The sequence below is a fragment of the Balearica regulorum genome, chromosome 2 (assembly GCF_011004875.1).
Source record: "Balearica regulorum gibbericeps isolate bBalReg1 chromosome 2, bBalReg1.pri, whole genome shotgun sequence".
NCBI lineage: Eukaryota > Metazoa > Chordata > Aves > Gruiformes > Gruidae > Balearica > Balearica regulorum.
Genome location: NC_046185.1, coordinates 57,746,225 through 57,765,747, shown reverse-complemented (window position 1 = coordinate 57,765,747; position 19,523 = coordinate 57,746,225). Strand labels below are relative to the sequence as shown.

General features: G+C 44.1%; 1 protein-coding gene across 1 annotated transcript in view; it reads right to left on the bottom strand.

Moving 5' to 3' along the window:
• Positions 1–18,851, bottom strand: part of GNAL (G protein subunit alpha L) — a 211,814-nt gene extending 192,963 nt beyond the window's left edge. Inside the window, exon 1 of the mRNA XM_075744484.1 lies at positions 18,101–18,851. Coding sequence (XP_075600599.1) covers positions 18,101–18,554 — 454 coding nt within the window. The 5' untranslated portion in view covers positions 18,555–18,851. The remainder of the gene's footprint in view (positions 1–18,100) is intronic.
• Between the last annotated feature and the right edge of the window lie 672 nt (positions 18,852–19,523).

The window sequence follows — 19,523 nt, the reverse complement described above, 5'->3', positions numbered from 1 at the left end:
TGACTTTTGGGCTCCATCTGTAATAAGTCCTTCAGGGCAGGAGAGATGGTGCATGGTGTGGGTTTGTTGCATGCTGAAGCCAGTTCTGGTTCTACCACCACTGCCCTTTGTTCAGTTCTCATCAGAGTTCATCCTTAATTTAGGTGACTCTTAGTGTAACACCATTGATATGGCATATAACAACTATGATGACATACAATGGCAGGGTTATTTAACAATTAATATCATTGGCTATTCTCATCCAAAATCAGATCCCCTTGAGGTACACATCAGACTTCCCCATCCTTCTGCATCACCCACCAAGTGCACCCAGGTCCATAAGCAAAAGCAATCCCACGGATGGGTTTGCCTTTGCCTGAAGCAGGGCTAACCCAGACTGTCTTCCCCAACATACTCTTCATGTGCACTATGGGGACTTTATCACCTTCCACAGTACAAGGAAACTTTGATTGGGCAAGGACAGCTCAATTGGTAGACCCCCTAATGTTAACTAAACAGGTGGCCTATGCTAAATGTGTATCCCAATGTTTGAGGGTCTCACCACCCATTGCTCTCAGTGTAGTCTTTAGCAGTCCATTGTATCATTGATTTTCCCAGAGGCTGGCTCATGACAGGGGATGTGATACACCCACTCGATACCATGCTCTTTGGCCCAGGTGTCTATACGGTTGTTTCTGAAATGAGTCCCATTGTCTGACTCAATTCTTTCTGGGGTGCTTTTCAAGGCCCAAGACAGTGTTCTGGGCGGTGGCATGGGGCACGGGATATGTGTCCAGCCATCCAGTGGTGGCTTCCACCATTGTAAGTACATAGTGCTTGCCTTGAGGGGTTTGTGAGGGTGTGATGTAATCAATTGGCCAGGTCCCCCCTTATTTATATTTCAGCCATCATCCTCCATACTAGAGAGCCTTTAACCACTTGGCTTGCTTGATCACAGCACATGTTTCACATACATGGATGACCTGTGCAATAGGTTTGTCCATGGACAAACCCACCCCTCGATCACAAGCCCATGTGCACATGTGTATGTTGTATCTCTTCCTTGATGACCTGAGGTTACTTATAGCCTATCGAGCTACAAATTATTCACCCTTACGTTGCCAGTCCAAGTCCATTTGAGCTACTTCAATCTTAGCAGCCTGATCCACCTGCTGGTTGTTTTGATGTTCCTCAGTGGCCCGACTCTAGGGTACGTGGGCATCTATGCAAAGTGCTTTTACAACCAGCTTCTCTAGCCAGGCAGCAATATCTTGCCACTGTGGGGCAGCCCAGATGGGTTTGCCTCTGCACTGCCAGTTGCTCTGCTTCCACTGCTGTAACCACCCCCACAGGGCATTGGCCACCATCCATGAATCAGTACAGAGGTAGAGCACCGGCTGTTTTTCTTGATCAGCAGTATATAAAGCCAGCTAGATGGTCTTCACTTCCGCAAACTGGCTCAATTCACCTTCTTCTTCAGCAACTTCTGTGATTCATCATATTGGACTCCATACAGCAGCCTTCCTCCTCCAATGCTTTCCCACAACATGACAGGACCCATCAGTGAACAGGGCATATTGCTTCTCATTTTCATAAAATCATAGAATGGTTTGGGTTGGAAGGGACCTTAAAGATCATCTAGTTCCAACCCCCCTGCTGCGGGCAGGGACACCCTCCACCAGACCGTGGTGCCCAAAGCCTCATCCAATCTGGTCTTAAACACTTCCAGGGAGGGGGCATCCACAAACTCTTTGGGCAACCTGTTCCAATACCTCACCACTCTCACAGTAAAGAATTTTTTTCTAACATCTAATCTAAATCAACCCTACTTCAGCTTGAACCCATTACCCCTTGTCCTGTCACTACACTCCCTGATAAACAGTCCCTCACCATCTTTCCTGTAGGCCCCCTTTTTTTCTGGCAATTTATTATACAGTGGGGCCTCTTCAGCACGTCACCTCCTCCTCTAGTGACATTCTGAAATCTTGGCCTTTAGGCCAGTCCATGATCACTTCCAAGACTCCTGGGTGACTGGGGATTCCTATTCAAGCCCACTGTGTGATCTGTGTGACACAATGACTCCGTGTAGAGTCAGTTGCATGGTGTGTAGAGGAGATCCTTCCTTTGAACATCCAGCCCATCACTGGCAGTCGGAGTGCCAGGAGGAGCTGTGCTTTGGTACCAACCACCTCTGAAGCAGCTCAAACCCCTTCATATGCTGCCTATATCTCTTTTTCACTTGGAGTATAGCGGGCCTTGGATCTTCTGTACCCCTGACTCCAAAACCCCAGGGGTCAACCTTGAGTCTCCCCTGGTGCTTTCTGCCAGAGACTCCAGATAGAGCCATTCTCCCCCACTGCAGTGCAGAGCACATTTGTTACATCTGGTCCTGTCTGGACTGGCCCAAGGGCTACTGCATGAACTATTTCTTGTTTAATTTGTTCAAAGGCTTGTTGCTGCTCAGGGCCCTATTTGAAATGTTTCTTCTTCCTGATAGAGAGGGCTTACAATCAGATTAATTTGGAATACGCATTCTCCAAAAACCAAACACAATGCCTAAGAAAGCCTGTGTTTCCTTTTTGCTAGTCAATGGACACAGAGCTGCTATTTTGTTGATCACATCCATCGGGATCTGATGACACCCATTTTATTCCTAGAAACTAGATCTCCTGTGCAGGTCCCTTGACCTTACTTTGGTTTGTGGCAAAACCAGCTTTCAGAAGAATTTGGACTATTTTCTTCCCTTTCTCAGAAGCTTCTTCTGCTGTGTTGCCCCATATGATGATGTCATCAATATAGTGCAGATGCTCTGGAGCTTCACCCTGTTCCAATATAGTCTGGATCAGTCCATGGTAAATGGTGGGGCTGTGTTTCCACCCCTGGGGCAGTTGATTCCAGGTGTACCAGACATCCCTTCAGGTGAAAGCAAACTGTGGCCTGCACTCTGCTGCCAAAGGGATTGAGAAAAACGCATTTACAATATGAATTGTGCCATACCACTTGGCTGCCTTTGACTCCAGTTCACATTAAAGTTCTAGCATGTCCGGCACGGCAGCACTCATCAGCAGCGTGACTTCACTCAGACCACAATAGCCTACTGTCAGCCTTCACTCTCCATTAGACTTTCACATTGGCCATATAAGACTTAAAGGGTGAGTGAGTTCTGCTGATCACTCCCCTTGGCTCTCCAAATCAGCTTATGGATGGGAATCCAGTTGGTGCAATATTGCCATCAGTGCACCACTGCAGTAACGATTGGCACCTTTTGTTCTTTGACCCTGAACTATCCCACAACAGAAGGGTCCTCTGAGGGACCGAGCAAGGTAGACAGCTGTTCAATTTCCTCCATCTCCAAGGCAGCTATACCAAAAGCCCACTGGTACCATTTTAGGTCCTTGAAACACCCTCTCTGGAGGTAGTCTATACCAAGAATACACAGAGTCTCTGGGGCAGTCACAATGGGGGGCTTCTGCCACTCATTCCCAGTTAGACTCCATTTGGCCTCCAGTACAGTTAGCTGTTGGGATCTCCTGTCACTCTAGAAATACAGATGGTTTCTGCCCCTTTATAGTTTGATGGTGTTGCAGTGCACTGTGCACTGGTGTCCACTAGAGCCTTATACTCCTGTGGCTCTATGTGCCAGGCCATTAAATCCACAGTGTCCAATAAACCCAGTTATCCCTCTCCTCCACCTGGCTGGAGGCAGGGCCCCTCTAGTCCTGGTCATCATATTTGCTACTCGCTTCTTGTGAATATAAATCAGAAGTCCCTTATATTAAGAACAGAAGTCAGACCAGCCCTTCTACTCTGTCTGGGGAACTGCTCACTGGAAACTGGAACAGCAATTTTCCTGGAAGAACCCCCTTTTTGATTGTTTTTCCTGGTAACTCACACACCTGTGCCTCCAGGGTTGAGGTAGATTTTCCATCTCACTTCATGTCCTCTCTCTGGTCACACAAATAAAACTACAGGGTGGCCTAAGGTGTGTATCCACTGTACCCTTTCTCCTGAGTAGAGGAACATTTTCTCCTAATAGCGGAGATACTGGTCCATACAGGTGGAGAGTAGGACATATCCTCTTTGAGCTGCTGGAACTCCCAGGAGAGTTTTTCAAACAGGTTTTCAGACTTTTCAGACAGTTTTTGCACAGCCAAGACGCAGACCCATAGGGAGGAAGAGAGACGTTCTTCATATTACTGGAGTTGGCGAGCCAATTCATCCACCATTTGTCCCTCTGCCTCTTTCCAGGTCACTACTGCCAATGAGTTGACAACTATGGTGCACTCTGTAGAAACTTCTGCCACATGGGTCACGTGCATTGGACTTCATCTGGATTTTTGGATAAATGCTTGCTGTTCAGGTCATCGTAAATCACCTCCAGCATGGTTAATTCCCTCAGGTGCTAGATACCTCCCTCCATGGTGGTCCACTTGCCTGGATGACATATAACCTCTTCCTTGAAGGCATACCTTTCCTTCACGCCTGACAGGAGTCACCTCCAGAGGCTGAAGGTTTGTGTCTTTTTTTCCAATCACCTTTTCCATGCCCCCTTCTCTCGACAAGTATCCCAGTTGCTTGGCCTCCCTACCCTCTAATTCCAGGCTACTGGCCCCAGTAGCCCAGCATTGGAGCAGCCAGGTGACATTGTCCAGGTGCTCACCTGGACAATGACTGAAATTTTTTTGCCTATCTCACAGCTCACTCAGGGATAGGGATCGGGCGGTTATCATCTCATTTGTGGGTTCTCCCTCCTGTTCTCATGATGACCCTGGTTCATCTTCATCCCTTACTGAGCTGATTTTTTTTTTGCGTACTACTTCCTCTGTATAGGGGTGACTGATACCTGCACCGGTTGGTTCTCTGGTTCAGCCACAGTACCCATCGTAGGGTTGGAGTAGCTGCAGTGCCAGTCGTGGGGGTTAATCTCTGAGTGGTATTTTTAAATAGTTGTTTAACTCTAAACAAGACCTGAACCAGATTCAGGAAACATAACAACAGGATGACACTGGTTTGAACATCCCAGGGATATTCAACATTTCCAAGAGCTACTGTAATTAGCATGGAGGAGAAGGGGAAGGTGAAGGAAGGTGTCTCTTCCATAGATTAGCTCTCCAAGGAGAAAAAATAAGATGTATAATTATTAATAGTTTCCAATAGATGGCTCCCAAAGTACAGAGGTGACAGTAATGCTGAGTAGAAATACCATATAAGTCTTGCCACCAACAAGTTTGTAATACTGACTCATGATATGATGAAGTACACCACAATGATAACCTTGACCCAGTTCACAGAGATGATAAACAACACAATAGGGAACATACATTGCAAGTAAGGTGTTATATAACACAACTCTGAGAACAAGGGCAACAACTTTGAGAGCAAATAAATCAACATTGTGACCAGCAACTATTTACCTAATATAAAGAATGCTTATAACAAATTTGTTCTAATGAACTCTGGTCAGATTTGTCATGATCTCAACCCATTGAGTCCCACATTGGGCACCAAAAGGACTGTTGTGTTTTAAGGCAGCAAGCAGCTAAAACAATCACACAGCTGTTTGCTCACTCCTCCGTCCCCCATCCCCCACCGGGATGGGGGAGAGAATCAGAAAAAATAAAAAAGGTGAATGGGTTGAGATAAAGACAGTTTAATAGGACAGAAAAGGAATAATAATAATAGAATATACAAAACAAGTGACAGAATATACGAACAAGTGATGCACAGCACAATTGCTGACCACCTGCTGACCAGTGCCTAGCTAGTTCCCAATCTGCGATCATGCCCCTGGCCAGTTTCCCCCCAAGTTATGTACTGAGCATGATGCCATATGGTACGGAATACCCCTCTGGCCAGTTTGGGTCAGCTGTCCTGGCTGTGTCTCCTCCCAGCTTCTTGTGCACCCCCAGCCTCCTTGCTGGTGGGGCAGTATGAGAAGCTGAAAAGTCCTTGGCTTGGTGTAAGCATTGCCTAGCAACAACTAAAGCATCAGTGTGTTTTCAACATTATTCTCATCTTAAATCCAAAACACAGCACTACACCAGCTACTAGGAAAAAAATTAAGTCTATCCCAGCCAAAACCAGGACAATGCTGTAGATTTATTTATTTGGTACTCAGTTGTATCTTCAAATTGTTTTTTTCTGATGCAGGATTAAGAGAGATTATTTCAGCATTTCTTTGCATATCATGTTAACAGTCAGTTCAAGTAAGTTTCTAACCACTCTTTTACCAGGGATATCACAATACAGAATACGTAGGTGGGGGGTATAGGCAGAAATTCTTACTTTTAAGTAAAGTTTCTTTGACCTGTAATGAAACAAAGTGAGATATTACAGAGAGGCTATGGATTTATTTTAAATAGGAAGTTAAAGGGCGGGGGGGGGAATGAACCCACAAAAAACCCAGAAAAAAAACTTTTGCTCCCATACTCTTTCAGCCATCTTTATCTTAGAGAAATATTGTCATTAAGAAAAGGTTACATTTCAGTGGCAGTCATCATAGTAGGATGTACTGATGTTATGCTGTTTAGGCTTGAGAAAATAATGTATTTGTTTTGCCCTGCATCCAATCTACACATACTAGAACACCAGGTGCTGGAGAACCTTGACAGGCTGTGCTATTGCTCACACAAGCAATGCAAAAAAAATTGAGAAACTGGTATTAAGGTGAATGGTTTCCAAGAGCTGAACCAGGTATTAACATGTACCTGTTCTTAAGCATTGTATAACAAGGCAGACCAAGTGTGAAACATCTGCTCATTCTCCTTCAGAGCATCAGAGTCCCTATTTCCCTTTCCTGAAACTGCTGGACCAGGAGCATTAGCAAAGGTACTGGACACAGCATGAAGTAGCACGAAAGTCCCATCTCACCTCTGCCCACCCCCAAACCCTTCTGTAACACAGTCATCTGAAAGGCTGTTTGACTATTTACTGCATTACTTTAACTTTTCCCAACACGTTAGAAAGTATTATTCAGTCTCTGGCAGATAGATCATATATCTCTGAATCCCTTTTAATTAAACAAGTACTACTGCCAAATGGTCTTTGGAGTGGATTACTCTTCAGGTGATCCTTTCTACATTAAATTATGAGCAACTTCAAGTATCAAGAAACTCTTCTCTCCTTTTTGGCTTTCCCATGAAACATTTTTCCTTCCATCTCTGGTAGTTCAAAGACACAGCTGACATACACCTGGAGCCAGAACCCACTGACAGAAGAGCCTTCTGCATATCACAAGTCAAACACCACTGCAGGCATTTTTGTTCTTTTTTTCCCCCTCCTCTCTGCTGAGTCAACATCCTTACTTCTATATATACACACTTAAGAGGTAGAAGGCCCTAGGAGTGAGTGTGTTGCCTCCTGAAATATTACTGTAGTTTCCCCATTAAAAAAAAACCCACACAAACCAGAAAAACACAAAAAACACAGAACCAAAATCCAACAACACACCAGCTGTACTGTTTCAAGAATAATCAAGTTGGAAAGACACTATTGATCAAACAAGCTCATGACTCCAGATGTCACATTGAGTAGAATAAGAAAACCGGAGGGAACAGCAATAGAATTCGTAACAGCAGCTTTATACACCCTGGGTGCACCTGGAAACTCATGGAAGCATCAGAGGGATTGCTATGGCTCTTGATCTGAAAGCAAGGCATCAAGAAGCACTAAATCAAGTGCAGCTCTACTGCTTCTCTATCAGTCTTCCATCAAGAGAAATTAAATGCTTTAGAGCACTGAAGAATCACAGGAAGTGTAAGGCTGTTCAAAATATTCTTAGGAGTAAGAAGAAAAATGTATTTACTAAAAGGAACAATGCATGACAGTTATTTAAATGCAGTTTGTTACCCAGTCTTTCTCCAAGTGCCAAAAGCTTGTGTTCCCCTCCCAGTACTATTTCATCTATAGGGACAATCCAGATCAATATTAACTGGAAGCTCAGTTCTGCTAAACAAACCAAAATCATCAGAATTTACATGAAAGAAGGCTGGTTTGTTGATTGGTTGGTTTTTGTGCTGCACCCTCCCCCACAAGTGTGAGATAATTTAAAATTTCTGTTTTTCTTTCAAAATGTTAAATCAAAGGAAGATCAACTATTCAATTTGACCCAGAATTAGTGTCCTATAGTTCCCATCTGTTTTCCTTCACGGAAATATTTTCAAGGGATAAAAGCAAAACAGTTTGAACAGGTACTGTTCTGCATTAAGCCATGCTCACAAGTCAGCAGACCCAATGAATAAAAGGATTTGAAAATCATGTTAAGTTATAGTTGATCCTTAATGCAGTTTTCCTGTATGTTTATACACGATTAGGTTGCACAGCACCACACATATCAGTAGTATACTACAAGGTTCTTAAGCACACCTGAAGCAGAAAAACTTATCTTGTACACATCAAGGATTTTTTTCTTAGTTCAGTTTTTAATATTAGGTGATTAAATGACTGGGGGGAAAACAGACAGGTTACAAGACATAAATACCTTCCATGGCATCTTGACATTTAGAAAGGGAAAGATACTTTTTTTTTTATTTAAAACCCCCAAAACTCTTTAACCATACTTTTGCAGATTATGAAGTGGTTATTTCTGCATATGTCCTTTATACAAATTAATATATTCTTCTGCATCTTAGGTTTATAGTTTATATGAGAACATAAAAAAATAATTTTGTCTTTGCAAAGGCTGATACATTAGAAGTGTTTAATATCTTGTTCATATCTCTCCTAGAGAGTGAATTAGACAAGTGCAGCAAGCTCAGAATAGGCAGAAGATAACACATAAGTATTTTGTAATTCAAACGTCCAGTGAATCAAAGGATGAAAAAACCCGATCTTGTTATAGAATCCATTAGACTTGCCCTGTTCTTATGAAGCTTTAAGCCTATGAGCTACGCATGGGTATATAATCTAACCATGTACTCTTGAAGACTGGTTTAACTCACCTAGACTCCTCATGGTGATCTACTGTGTTTTACAAGAACTTCAGTGGTCACGTGCATGTATGCACAGACACATGTGCATGCATCTATCTGAAAAAGTATCATCTGGAATAGAAAACTATTCTTCAATCAACATGAAATTAATTCAAACATATGAAATATGAATGCATGCTCACTCAAGAAAAAAGCAACTTGCTACTGTTGTAGCTTAATCCTCCACATGTTAGGCATTCAAGAAAATAAAGATGATTATTAAGAAGGCACTGGCCTAACACCATGCAGTGCATTCTGCATTTGCTTCAAGACCCAGAATGACTAATTTGCCATAATTAAGAGAACTGTAGCATAACAGAGTTAGTAATGTCTCCAGCAACATTCATGACAGTTTTCAATAAAAGATTAAGTTGCTTAATATAAATTACAATTGCACAGAAAAAGGATCCATGATCACCCACACTTTTGGCAGTTTAACATACCCTTCATTCTTCACGATGGAAAAATAAAACTCTTTGTATCCATTTTAATTCACATATGACAAATCAAATATAGAGTATATTACATGTGTCAAAAAGTATGTATTTTCAAATAATTAAAAAAGGGATTGGGACTGGGGAAGAGATACCACAGAGAGTGAAGACTCAGTTTATTGTCAGGTTTTTATTACAGATGTTTTTCAGCCTGTTGCTTATCTCCATTGCATGCGCTAAGTCAAATCACAGAAGGAATGTTCTCCTTTTCTGCAGCTTCTGAAGACCAACTGGACAATTTGCTTGAATTGATTGCTGAGAAGACCTTCCTTTTTGGTCTTTGTAGGAATGAAGTCTTTTTAAAAGAAACTATCAAAATTGTATTGCCTACCATAGTGTTTTGAGTTTGTATAGCAAGGTTTGGTAGCCGGGGGGGGGGGGGGGCGCTACAGGGGTGGCTTCTGTGAGAAGCTGCTAGAAGCTTCCCCTGTGTCTGACAGAGCCAATGCCAGCCGGCTCCAAGATGGACCCACCACTGGCCAAGGCCGAGCCAATCAGTGACAGTAGTAGCGCCTCTGGGATAACATAGTTAAGAAGGAAAAAACAAAAACCTAGCAGCAGAATTTTGCAGCCAGAGAAAGGACTAAGATGTGAGAAACTCTGCAGACACCAAGGTCAGTGAAGGAGGGGGAGGAGGTGCTCCAGGCACTGGAGCAGAGATTCTCCTGCAGCCCATGGAGAAGACTATGGTGATGCAGGCTGTCCCCCTGCAGCCCATGGAGGATGATGGGGAGTACAGATTCCACCTCAGCCCATGGAGGACCCCATGCTGGAGCAGATGGACACGCCTGAAGGAGGCTGTGGCCCCATGGGAAGCCCACGCTGGAGCTGGCAGGACCTGTGGCCCAGTGGGGAGAGGACCCCATGCTGGAGCAGGTTTGCTGGCAGGACCAGTGACCCCATGGGGGACCCACGCTGGAGCAGTTTGCTCCTGAAGGTCTGCACCCCGTGGGAGAGACCCACGCTGGAGCAGTTCGTGAAGAACGGCAGCCCGTGGGAAGGACTCACACTGGAGAAGTTCATGGAGGACTGTCTCCCGTGGCACGGACCCCTACGCTGGAGCAGGGGAAGAGTGTGAGGAGTCCTCCCCCTGAGGAGGAAGAAGCGGCAGAGACAACGTGTGATGAACTGACCACAACCCCCATTCCCTGTTCCTCTGTGCCACTGGCAGGGAGGAGGTAGAGAAATCAGGAGTGAAGTCAAGCCTGGGAAGAAGGGAAGGGCGGGCAGAAGGTTTAAGATTTGGTTTTATGTCTCATTACTCTGTTTTAGTCAGTAATAAATCAAATTTTTTCCTAAGTTGAGTCTGTTTTGCCTGTGACAGCAATTGGTGAGTGATCTTTCCCTGTCCTTATCTCAAGCCAGGAGCCTTTTGTTGTATTTTCTCTCCCCTGCCCAGTTGAGAAGGGGGAGTGATAGAGTGGCTCTGGTGGGCACCTGGCCTCCAGACAGGGTCAACCCACCACACAGAAAGTGAAAGTCTTTCTTTTCAATTCTTTTTCCTTTTTGTTTATTTTAAATACCTGGGTGGGTGGGGGAGGAGGGGAGCTTTCTACTTTTAAACGGCTTTTTAAGCTCCAAAATGTATGTTGTTCCCACATCACATAAATTCTTGGCTAAAATAAAGGTAACAGTATAGAATTTAAAATATGACTTGGATTTAACTTACTATGGTATTTGGGAAAGAATAATTTATTATTCTGAAACCTAACATTAAATAAGTGGAATTTATAATTCTTCAAACTTAAGTTTAAAAACAAAACAAATGTAAAATACCAGATTATGAGGAAGCAATTCAAGTTTGACTTCAAAGAGATCTTATCAGTTAAGATCTTCCACTACAGGTGATTGATGTTATGCCTTATGTTACAGACATTAATTGGCAAGTTTTTTCTTTGCTTTTTTGATCCTTTGCATACAAACACAGAACAAGGAAAAAAAAAAAAAGTATTTTCTTAAATACTTTTATCTATTCTAGTCCCAAACAGCACATCCTTCCTTCTTCATACAGCTTTCCCAGAGAGGCTTTAAGATCTAAAACTTTTATCCAATACTCATGTGCAGACAAATAATGAGACAGGAGTTTAACATACACCTATATAGTGCTGCAGGGATAATATGAAATACTGCTAGTCAGTATATTTAACTTACTCATCCACTTTTGGAAAAGACATAAATATGATGTGCATAGGCCAGGTACGAAGCTGCATTTCTTCCAGAACCTGCACTCCTGGGTATTTAAAAAGCAAACAAAGAAACCACCCAGCCTTATTGATTTATTATATTATCAAAAGAACACATCCAAAATATTAAAAACACTAAAACAGTTGTGCCAGACAGTTATAAGTAATGGCATAGTAAGACAAAGCTTCTGCCCATAAGGTGAAAGATGTGTTGATGACTGCAGGACAACAAATACCTCACAGGGCTAAACAACTATGCAAGGCCGTAAATCTTAACCATAACTGGATGATTTTAACTATCTATGAAAGGCTGTTTTTATTAAGAATATAGTAAGTAACAACTATTGACATACATTTTCCATGCCTAAAAAATAGATCTGCACCTTCAGTGAAAGACAGCTTTAGATTTCTTCTGGACCGTGGCACCAGTCAACGGGCTGAATAACATCTGCTCCGTGCTTCATTTTACTAATCTTTTCAACCCATCAAGCATCCACTCTAAGAAGAGTCTCTTACTGGACACTACACGAGATCCAAACCACACAGAATTTAAGAAAACCCAGAAAGGTATGGTCAAGACTTCCCCAGTGCAAAATGGTATCTGAGAAGTTTCTATCCTATGTACCAGAGGGTAAGCAACAGCTCTGTTATCTTGTACCACTTTGTTTCTCTACTATTATTCAGAAGCCCATAGAGAAGAATCATTCAGCAAAGCCAAAATGTTTCTAGAACAGGCTATGAAATAAATAAAACTTGGTAAGCAGAGGGAGGGCCAGGTTTCCCTCACAGCTCAGTCAGGCTGTTGGATTAAAAAGAAAAGAAGAAAAAACTTTTTAAAAATTAATTCAACTTTCTAAGCTCAAATGGTACCTGACTTGAAAAGTAAGTTGAAGGAAGCCATGACTCTAGGAAAAAACCCAACCAAGCAGTAAATATTTCCCACAAATTTGCATAGTTTCATTGTGTCAAAGATGCTACAATAAAAAAAAAAGAACCCCACAATATAAGTATTATTTATACAGTTATCTTGGAGACTGCAAAAAAATTCTTCTAAGAGTCAGTTAAGGAATGCCAAAGGGCTGGCAAGGTAGGAAATACAGAGTGCAGGGCTGGGCAGTGGAAAGGGATGAACACGGGAACAAAGTTTCAAACTGTATTTCTTCTAAACTGGGGGGGAAAAAAGTCTTGGGGAAAAAGAAAACAAGCAAATCCAGAAGTTTTACATACTCTTTCAAATTGCTGCAGTCAAAAAGTTACAATGGTAATGGGAGCTTAAAAAGACAAAGAAGATATTAGCATAACTTGCTTAATTAAGACCCTATGTTACAATAAGCATTTGTGGAATACACACTGATATACACAACTTGCCTAATAACGGAAAGTTTGTGTTGCCTAAGTAACAGCTGCAGGACCTATCCTTGCAGAGCAGTCAGAGCCTCCCAGCACTGCTATACCTACCATGGAATAGAACAAAACCCCCATTTTTGTTGTGTTTTTTTTTTTTTTTCTTAAATATTAAGTGATTAAAAAAATAAGCAAAATTAATCAAAGAACAGAAACAGCTAAACATGGGCTAAATGCAATTGGTCAGTAATTTACAGAATAAAGAAAAGCTAAGTGTTGTAAATCAGGAATCACTTTCAGTACACTCAAAAAAACCCCCAAAGTTAAGAACTAATTCCAACATGTCCTGATGACTTCTGCCTACTGGTTTCCTCATCTGCAAGGAGTGCATGTACACTTCAATATGATGGCATAAGTTACAACAAAACCAGAAGAGCGTTTGGAAAGGCACACGAATGATGCAAAGGATTAGGGATTATAAAATCCATTTACTTTATTACATTGGTCAGTATTTGCAGCCTGTTATCTTGAAGTCCTGAAAATTTCTGTTCCCACCGAGAACTACCTGGCTGTAAGGATCCTAAATTGATCAGCACAAACCAACAAGTTTTATGAGATAAGTATATACAGGATGCAACAGGAAGGTGCAACACCCTGGAACACAAGTGGCGGTGCCCAGCTCAGTTACGGAGCAGGGAGGGCATCATATCTGGTGGTAACAGAAAAACACTCCAAGCACACAACCTTGTGCAGGCACAGGGAAAGTAGCAGCATATCAAGCTAGGCTAAATTCAAGTATTTATCAGTAAGCATGAGTGGGCACTATATAAAAGTTAAAGTTAATTCTTTAATAAGATTTATTACATTTAATACTTAAAATTGGGTTTGGGGTGATAAACTTAAGGGTTTGCTGATGCAGCATATGTAAATAGCGGACTGCAATTTTAGTCTAAAAGCCACTGTTAGAGCAGAAATCCTTTTTGCAACACAGTTTGATTCTGACAACAGTCAACAGGTGTGTAGTTAAGAAAAAGAAAACTGTAGTAAAGCATTATTTTTTGTTATACACCTCTGAGCTTTCATGGGTCTACTGCTTAGGAACTCCCCAAGCTTGACAAGGCATCTTTGTGTTTGATTTCCATAAATTCAGGGGAACTATGCTTCTTTGTATGGTTTATACACTTTTGTACATAAACATCAAACATGTCTAAATTTCACTATCAAGTTAATACTTAAATATCACGTAAGCAACTACAGTACCTTTTAAATTAAGAAAATTACTTTCTCCATTTTCCCTCCTTCAATTCCTATATCATTACTTTCAGTTTCTGCTGAATAGAAAAGCTTTTAGTCCCAGCACTTTCAGTTTCAGTTTAGCAGGGAAGTGCAAAAGAGTGAGTTCTGCTTGAGAAAGTCATTCAAAGTTAGGACAGCAACCAGGAGTCTGGGGAAATGCAAAAAAACAGGAGCCAGAGCAGACTGGAAGACCCCAGCTATCTAGGAAAAAATTATTTCTATCTATCTAGCCTTTCTTTCTTTAAGATTACATGATCCTTAATTGTACCACCATGGTTAGCACTTTGTTTAAAGCCAATCCCCCTTCACTCTACTTATTTGCAAAATCATTTAAAATATAAGACTGGAAATGAGAATTCAAATTGCTTCCATAAAACGATTTGTAATGTTTGGACAGTTTCTAGGAAAAAATCAGCAGCTAAAACAGTCTTGTAGAAGAGAGTGTGTGCAGTTCTCTGGAAAAAAGACCAAACAGAAAACAAGACAGAAACCAAAGCTACAAGACTCTGACCAAGCCCTGTAAATCTCTGCAGTAAGTATGTATGCTCAAAAAAAAAATAATCCCCATCTCAGGGTTAACAAAAGCATCCTAAGAATTCTGCACAGATTAACATTTTCACTCATAAAAATAAAAGGAAATAAAAAAAGAAAACACAAATAATACAGTGCGCAATAACCAATTCAAGGTTTCCAGCCCTTTCTCCTCTTTTTAAAGTGGACATTAAACAAGAAACAGGCAATTACGGTGGAAAGCAAGTTTCCATTTTATGTGGATTCATCTTCTTGCAGAAGAAGAAAAACAAACAAACCCAAATTGTGTTTGCTGTTATTCCAGTGCACTAGTAAAGCTCATGCATCACAGTTATAGCTACCTACAGATATACCTATTTATGTGGGAGGCACACGCAGACAGCTAATCTCAAGGGCTTACAGCACACCCCCCTTTTCACAATTATTGGTTATGACAAAACAAATGAAGTGTTTCTGAATGTGGGTTAGAAGGGAGCGTCAAAACATCATGTGCAGCATGAGACATTAGTTGGGGGGAAGCTACGACAGGTAAGAATATGTTCTCAGAGAGCTATTTACCAACATACACTAAATAAAGCCTTTGAGACTTCATATTATTTTGGTAACTTATATGCAAAGCTCATCACAAAGCTGACTGTTTTCTTTAGACATAATAAAAAGAGAATTAGTGTGCTTTTAGGGAAAGGTTGTTTTCAAACATTTATAGAAGCTTCTCTTCTAATGTACTACTTATTTAGAGACTCTAGAGATTATTAGTGTTCTTATACTAATGCATTTATTTGCATACCCTTTTGATATCTAGTAGTAGCTCCTGAAAATAGACCCTGCATTTTCCTCTAAAATTTTGATAATATTCTCTAAGCTTGCCCCAATTCACATACAAGACATACAAGGACAAAACAAAATGAAGCTACTATTTACAAACTTGTATTTAAAAAAAAGCAACAAACAAAGCCCACACCAATGCTGTTGCTCAACTTCGTTTATTCTGTGACAGTACTCTGCTGTCACTGCATTCACCATTTCCCTTCTGCTATGCATTTCCTCCATGTTGATCTACAGAAATATTCCTCCTCTCTCTAGCAAAGGTGTGCTTTTTAGGTTCACTCTGCGAGGAAGACCTTAGGGGCAGAGATAGAGTTGTTTAGCACCAGAAATGCTATAAAATATCAGATGATATAAAATATCTAGAAGACCTTTGTATAAATCCTAAGTCTTTTCCTCTGTGCAAGACTGGAAACAATTACCTTGTGCAATGCAATTTTGCTTTACTCGTCTGACAAATAAACCCTTCCCCATTCTAAATATTTCCTCTTATCTAGAGCAGCATTTCCACTTCTTTGCAAAAAGCAACACAAAGCACCTGCAGCTCTCCATATATCCAAATCAAACATATATGTCGGGCCCTGATCTGCCATGGCTGAAACAATAATCCAGCATTTCCTCCAGGCAATATGGAGATCAAGAGAGTATTTTCCAATTATGACACAGATTTAATACAAAATTCAACACAGAGTCTTAGGAGTGTTGAGTTTCTTTCAGGTGCCAAGGGTTGGAGATAGTTTATTTTTCAAATTTCATTGTTTCTGAACAGGTGTTTACTGCTCAGGTTTACTATGACAACCACCCATGTTATAGACTACACGCAATATCTATTTGTCAGTATCCTTTTGTTCAAGCAATTGCATTGCTCTCTAGAAGCAGGCCACCAGCCAGTATCTTTGCCTTCTTGTAGCCATACTAGTCACAACACACTTTCAGAGGTTACAGGAAGGAAAACATTTTAAAAATATGCTTTTTTTAACGGAATATTTAAAATTTTAGAGTTAAATACCATAACAGTTCGAGTATTAGAAGAAACATTTTACAAAGAATATTATCAATTCCATGGAGTATGAATTACACCTTCTTCCTCTTTCCTTTTACTGGTTGCACTTGTATCCTACAGCCCGGTATTTTCTGGGAAATAAAGTCCATGATTTGTTTTTTAGAATTGGGGCACTACAGTTCTGGCAAATATTGCTTATACCTTTTGTGCACTGCTGTATTTCATATTTTCTCCTCCCCTCACCCACCAACAGAAATGAAGGAATCCAATAACACAGAAACACATCTTCACAAAGACGTAAGACTATCCAAAAATCTGGAAAGCACATAGATAATCACCAAAACTCCATATCAAGCAACTTTATGAAAACACGCAAAGCAAGCTAATGCAAAAGTAAATGAGTATCTCCACACTAAACAGAAAACAGAGCTATATGACCACAGCTAAGAGGCCAAATAAACCCTCTCCTCAGACCATAAAAAAAGCCCTGCAGCATGACTGTTCTGTTTCCTGCAGGAAATGAGATGCTTGTATTAGATACCCCTGTGGTTTTCATACTGTAAATGTATCAGCTGGTACAAATCCTCTGGAGAGGACTATTAACTAATGCTTAGAAAGAGCAGCGGCAACAGCAGACCGCGCGTAGCACCTCAGAGAAGAGGGGACAAAAGCTGACAAGTCATCCCTAAAAAAATTTGAGAGCCGACAGCTGAAGAACAGATCTTGTAGCAGAGGCGATGTCTGTGAGGAATGAACATACCTACATCAGCTTATTTCCCCTTACACCGTTCACTGCTTCTTTAAAGAAGGAGCCTATTGCTCATCAGCACTCCTCTCATTTAGGAGCCACAAGCCCATACTACCGCTCCTCATTAAACCATCCCCGGTTACACACGGCAGAGGAGAATCATCTATCCATAGGCTATACACATCTTATGCATGGCCATTTTTCCGCCATTCTACTGTGGTTCTATTTTATTTTATTTAATGTTTCCGAGTTGCTCGGGCGCTAAGACAACTTCTCGCTGAGGCAGCCCCCCCTGGGTCGATGGCCACAGCCCCTCGCCCGGGGCAGGGCTCCTCTCCCCCGGAAGACCCCGCTGCTCCCCCATCCGCATCGCTCCCGCCCGGCGGCCTGGGTGGAGCCGCTCGCCCTCGCAGGACAAGCGCCGATCGTGTTCTCCATTGCAAAACCACTGCCAGGGCCAGAAGAAGGGAGGAGAGAAGAGGGGGAGGAGGAATGGAAAAGAAGGTGGAAACCTGGCTGGGGGAGAGACCGGGGACGGAGACGGCCGGGGGGCGGGAGGGCAGGGCCGAGGGGGGGGGCAGCGGGGAGACAAAGGAAGGATGGAGGGCGCCCAAGGAAAACGGGGGAAGTCGGGGAGGGGGCGCTGCCGGGGAGCCCCGCGGGGCACCTGCCCGCCCCGGCACACGCCCCGCACACGCACATCCATGCACACATCCACACACACGTACCCAGCAGCAGCAGGCGGTGCGTCTGCTTGTACTCCCGCTTCTGCTCCTTGAGCGCCCGGTCAATGCTCTTGCTGACTTTCCTCGCCTCCTTCTCCGCCTCCCGCTCTTCGAGGCGCAGCTTCTCCCAGGGTCTCTGCAGCGCCGGTGGCTGATGCAGCGCTTGTTGCCGCGCCGTCTTCCCCCCGCCACCGGGGCCGCCGGCCTTGGGCACCGGCGGCCGCTCAGGGGCCGCCCCGTTACCGCCGCCGTTCTGCAGCAGCAGCGGCGGCCCGTCCGCCTCCCCGCCGGGCTTACCGCCGGGCCGGAGCGGAGCGCCGAGGGGCTGCGGTTGCGGGGCGGCGTGAGGCTCAGCCGGCGCTTCGGGCTCCGAAGCGGCGCCGGCGCTGGAGATGGAGCCGCCGCCACCGCCGGCGTCGCCGAAGAGCCGCGGGCGCAGGCTGTAGCAGAGCCCCATGGCTCGGTGCCCCCGCTGGGGATGGGCTCTGGCGCGGCGGGGTTGGCCTCAGCGCTTCCCGCCGGCCCTACGCGCCGGGGAGGCGGCAGCGGCGGCGGGCGGGGAGGGGGCGCCGCGGAGCCCCTCACGGCCCCGCTGGGCCATCTTGCATTTTCCTCCCCGGGCGGCGGCAACGGCTCCTCAGCGCCGATCACCTGACACCGAGCTGCCACCGCCGGGTCCACCTTACCGTAAATACCCCAGCGCCAGCCCACCGCGCAGCGCCGGGCGCCGGCGGGGAAAGGGCGGGGGCACGCCGCCCGCGCCGCCACACAGGCGCACACACGTTCAGCAGCCCCCCCCTCCGCCCCAGTCCCTCCAACCGGCTCCGCCGTCCCCTCACGCCATCCCGTCCGATAAACCGCCTGCCCGCCCGAGGAGGCGAGGATCTCCCAGCCTGTGCGCGGAGCGGGAACCGCTCCGCGCACAGGCTGGGAGATCTTCGCCCCCTCGCTGCCTACACCATCCGCCCTCCTTCTTTCCTCTGTCTTGGAAGGGCCACCGGGCCGCTTATGTGAGCCCCGGCTGCCTCCCGAGGGGCGGCCCAGGCCTAAGCCCCTGACGGACAGCCTCTCCCTCGGGGAAAAACCAAGGCTGAGGCCTCTCACAGACAGGAACCCCTCAGGGTGACCAGCGGCCCCGGGGAGAGGTTGAGGCAACTCCCGTTACCCTCACAGTTACAACATGGTTTTCAGCCCCTGTACACACATAACGGCTTCTCGCCCACACGCTGACTATCGGTGCTGTGAGAGGAAGGCTTTGGGTGCGACGGTAGGAGAAAATAATAGGCGATGTTCAGGTTTGCTTGCTTTTTTCAGTCAGCGTTGGCAATAGTAGTACTCCAGCAGCGTGGTGTGTTGGGCCGCGGAGGGAAGGTTGGTGCTTGAAGTCAGTCAGCTCAAAGGCAGTGGCAGCCCTCCTCATGAGAAG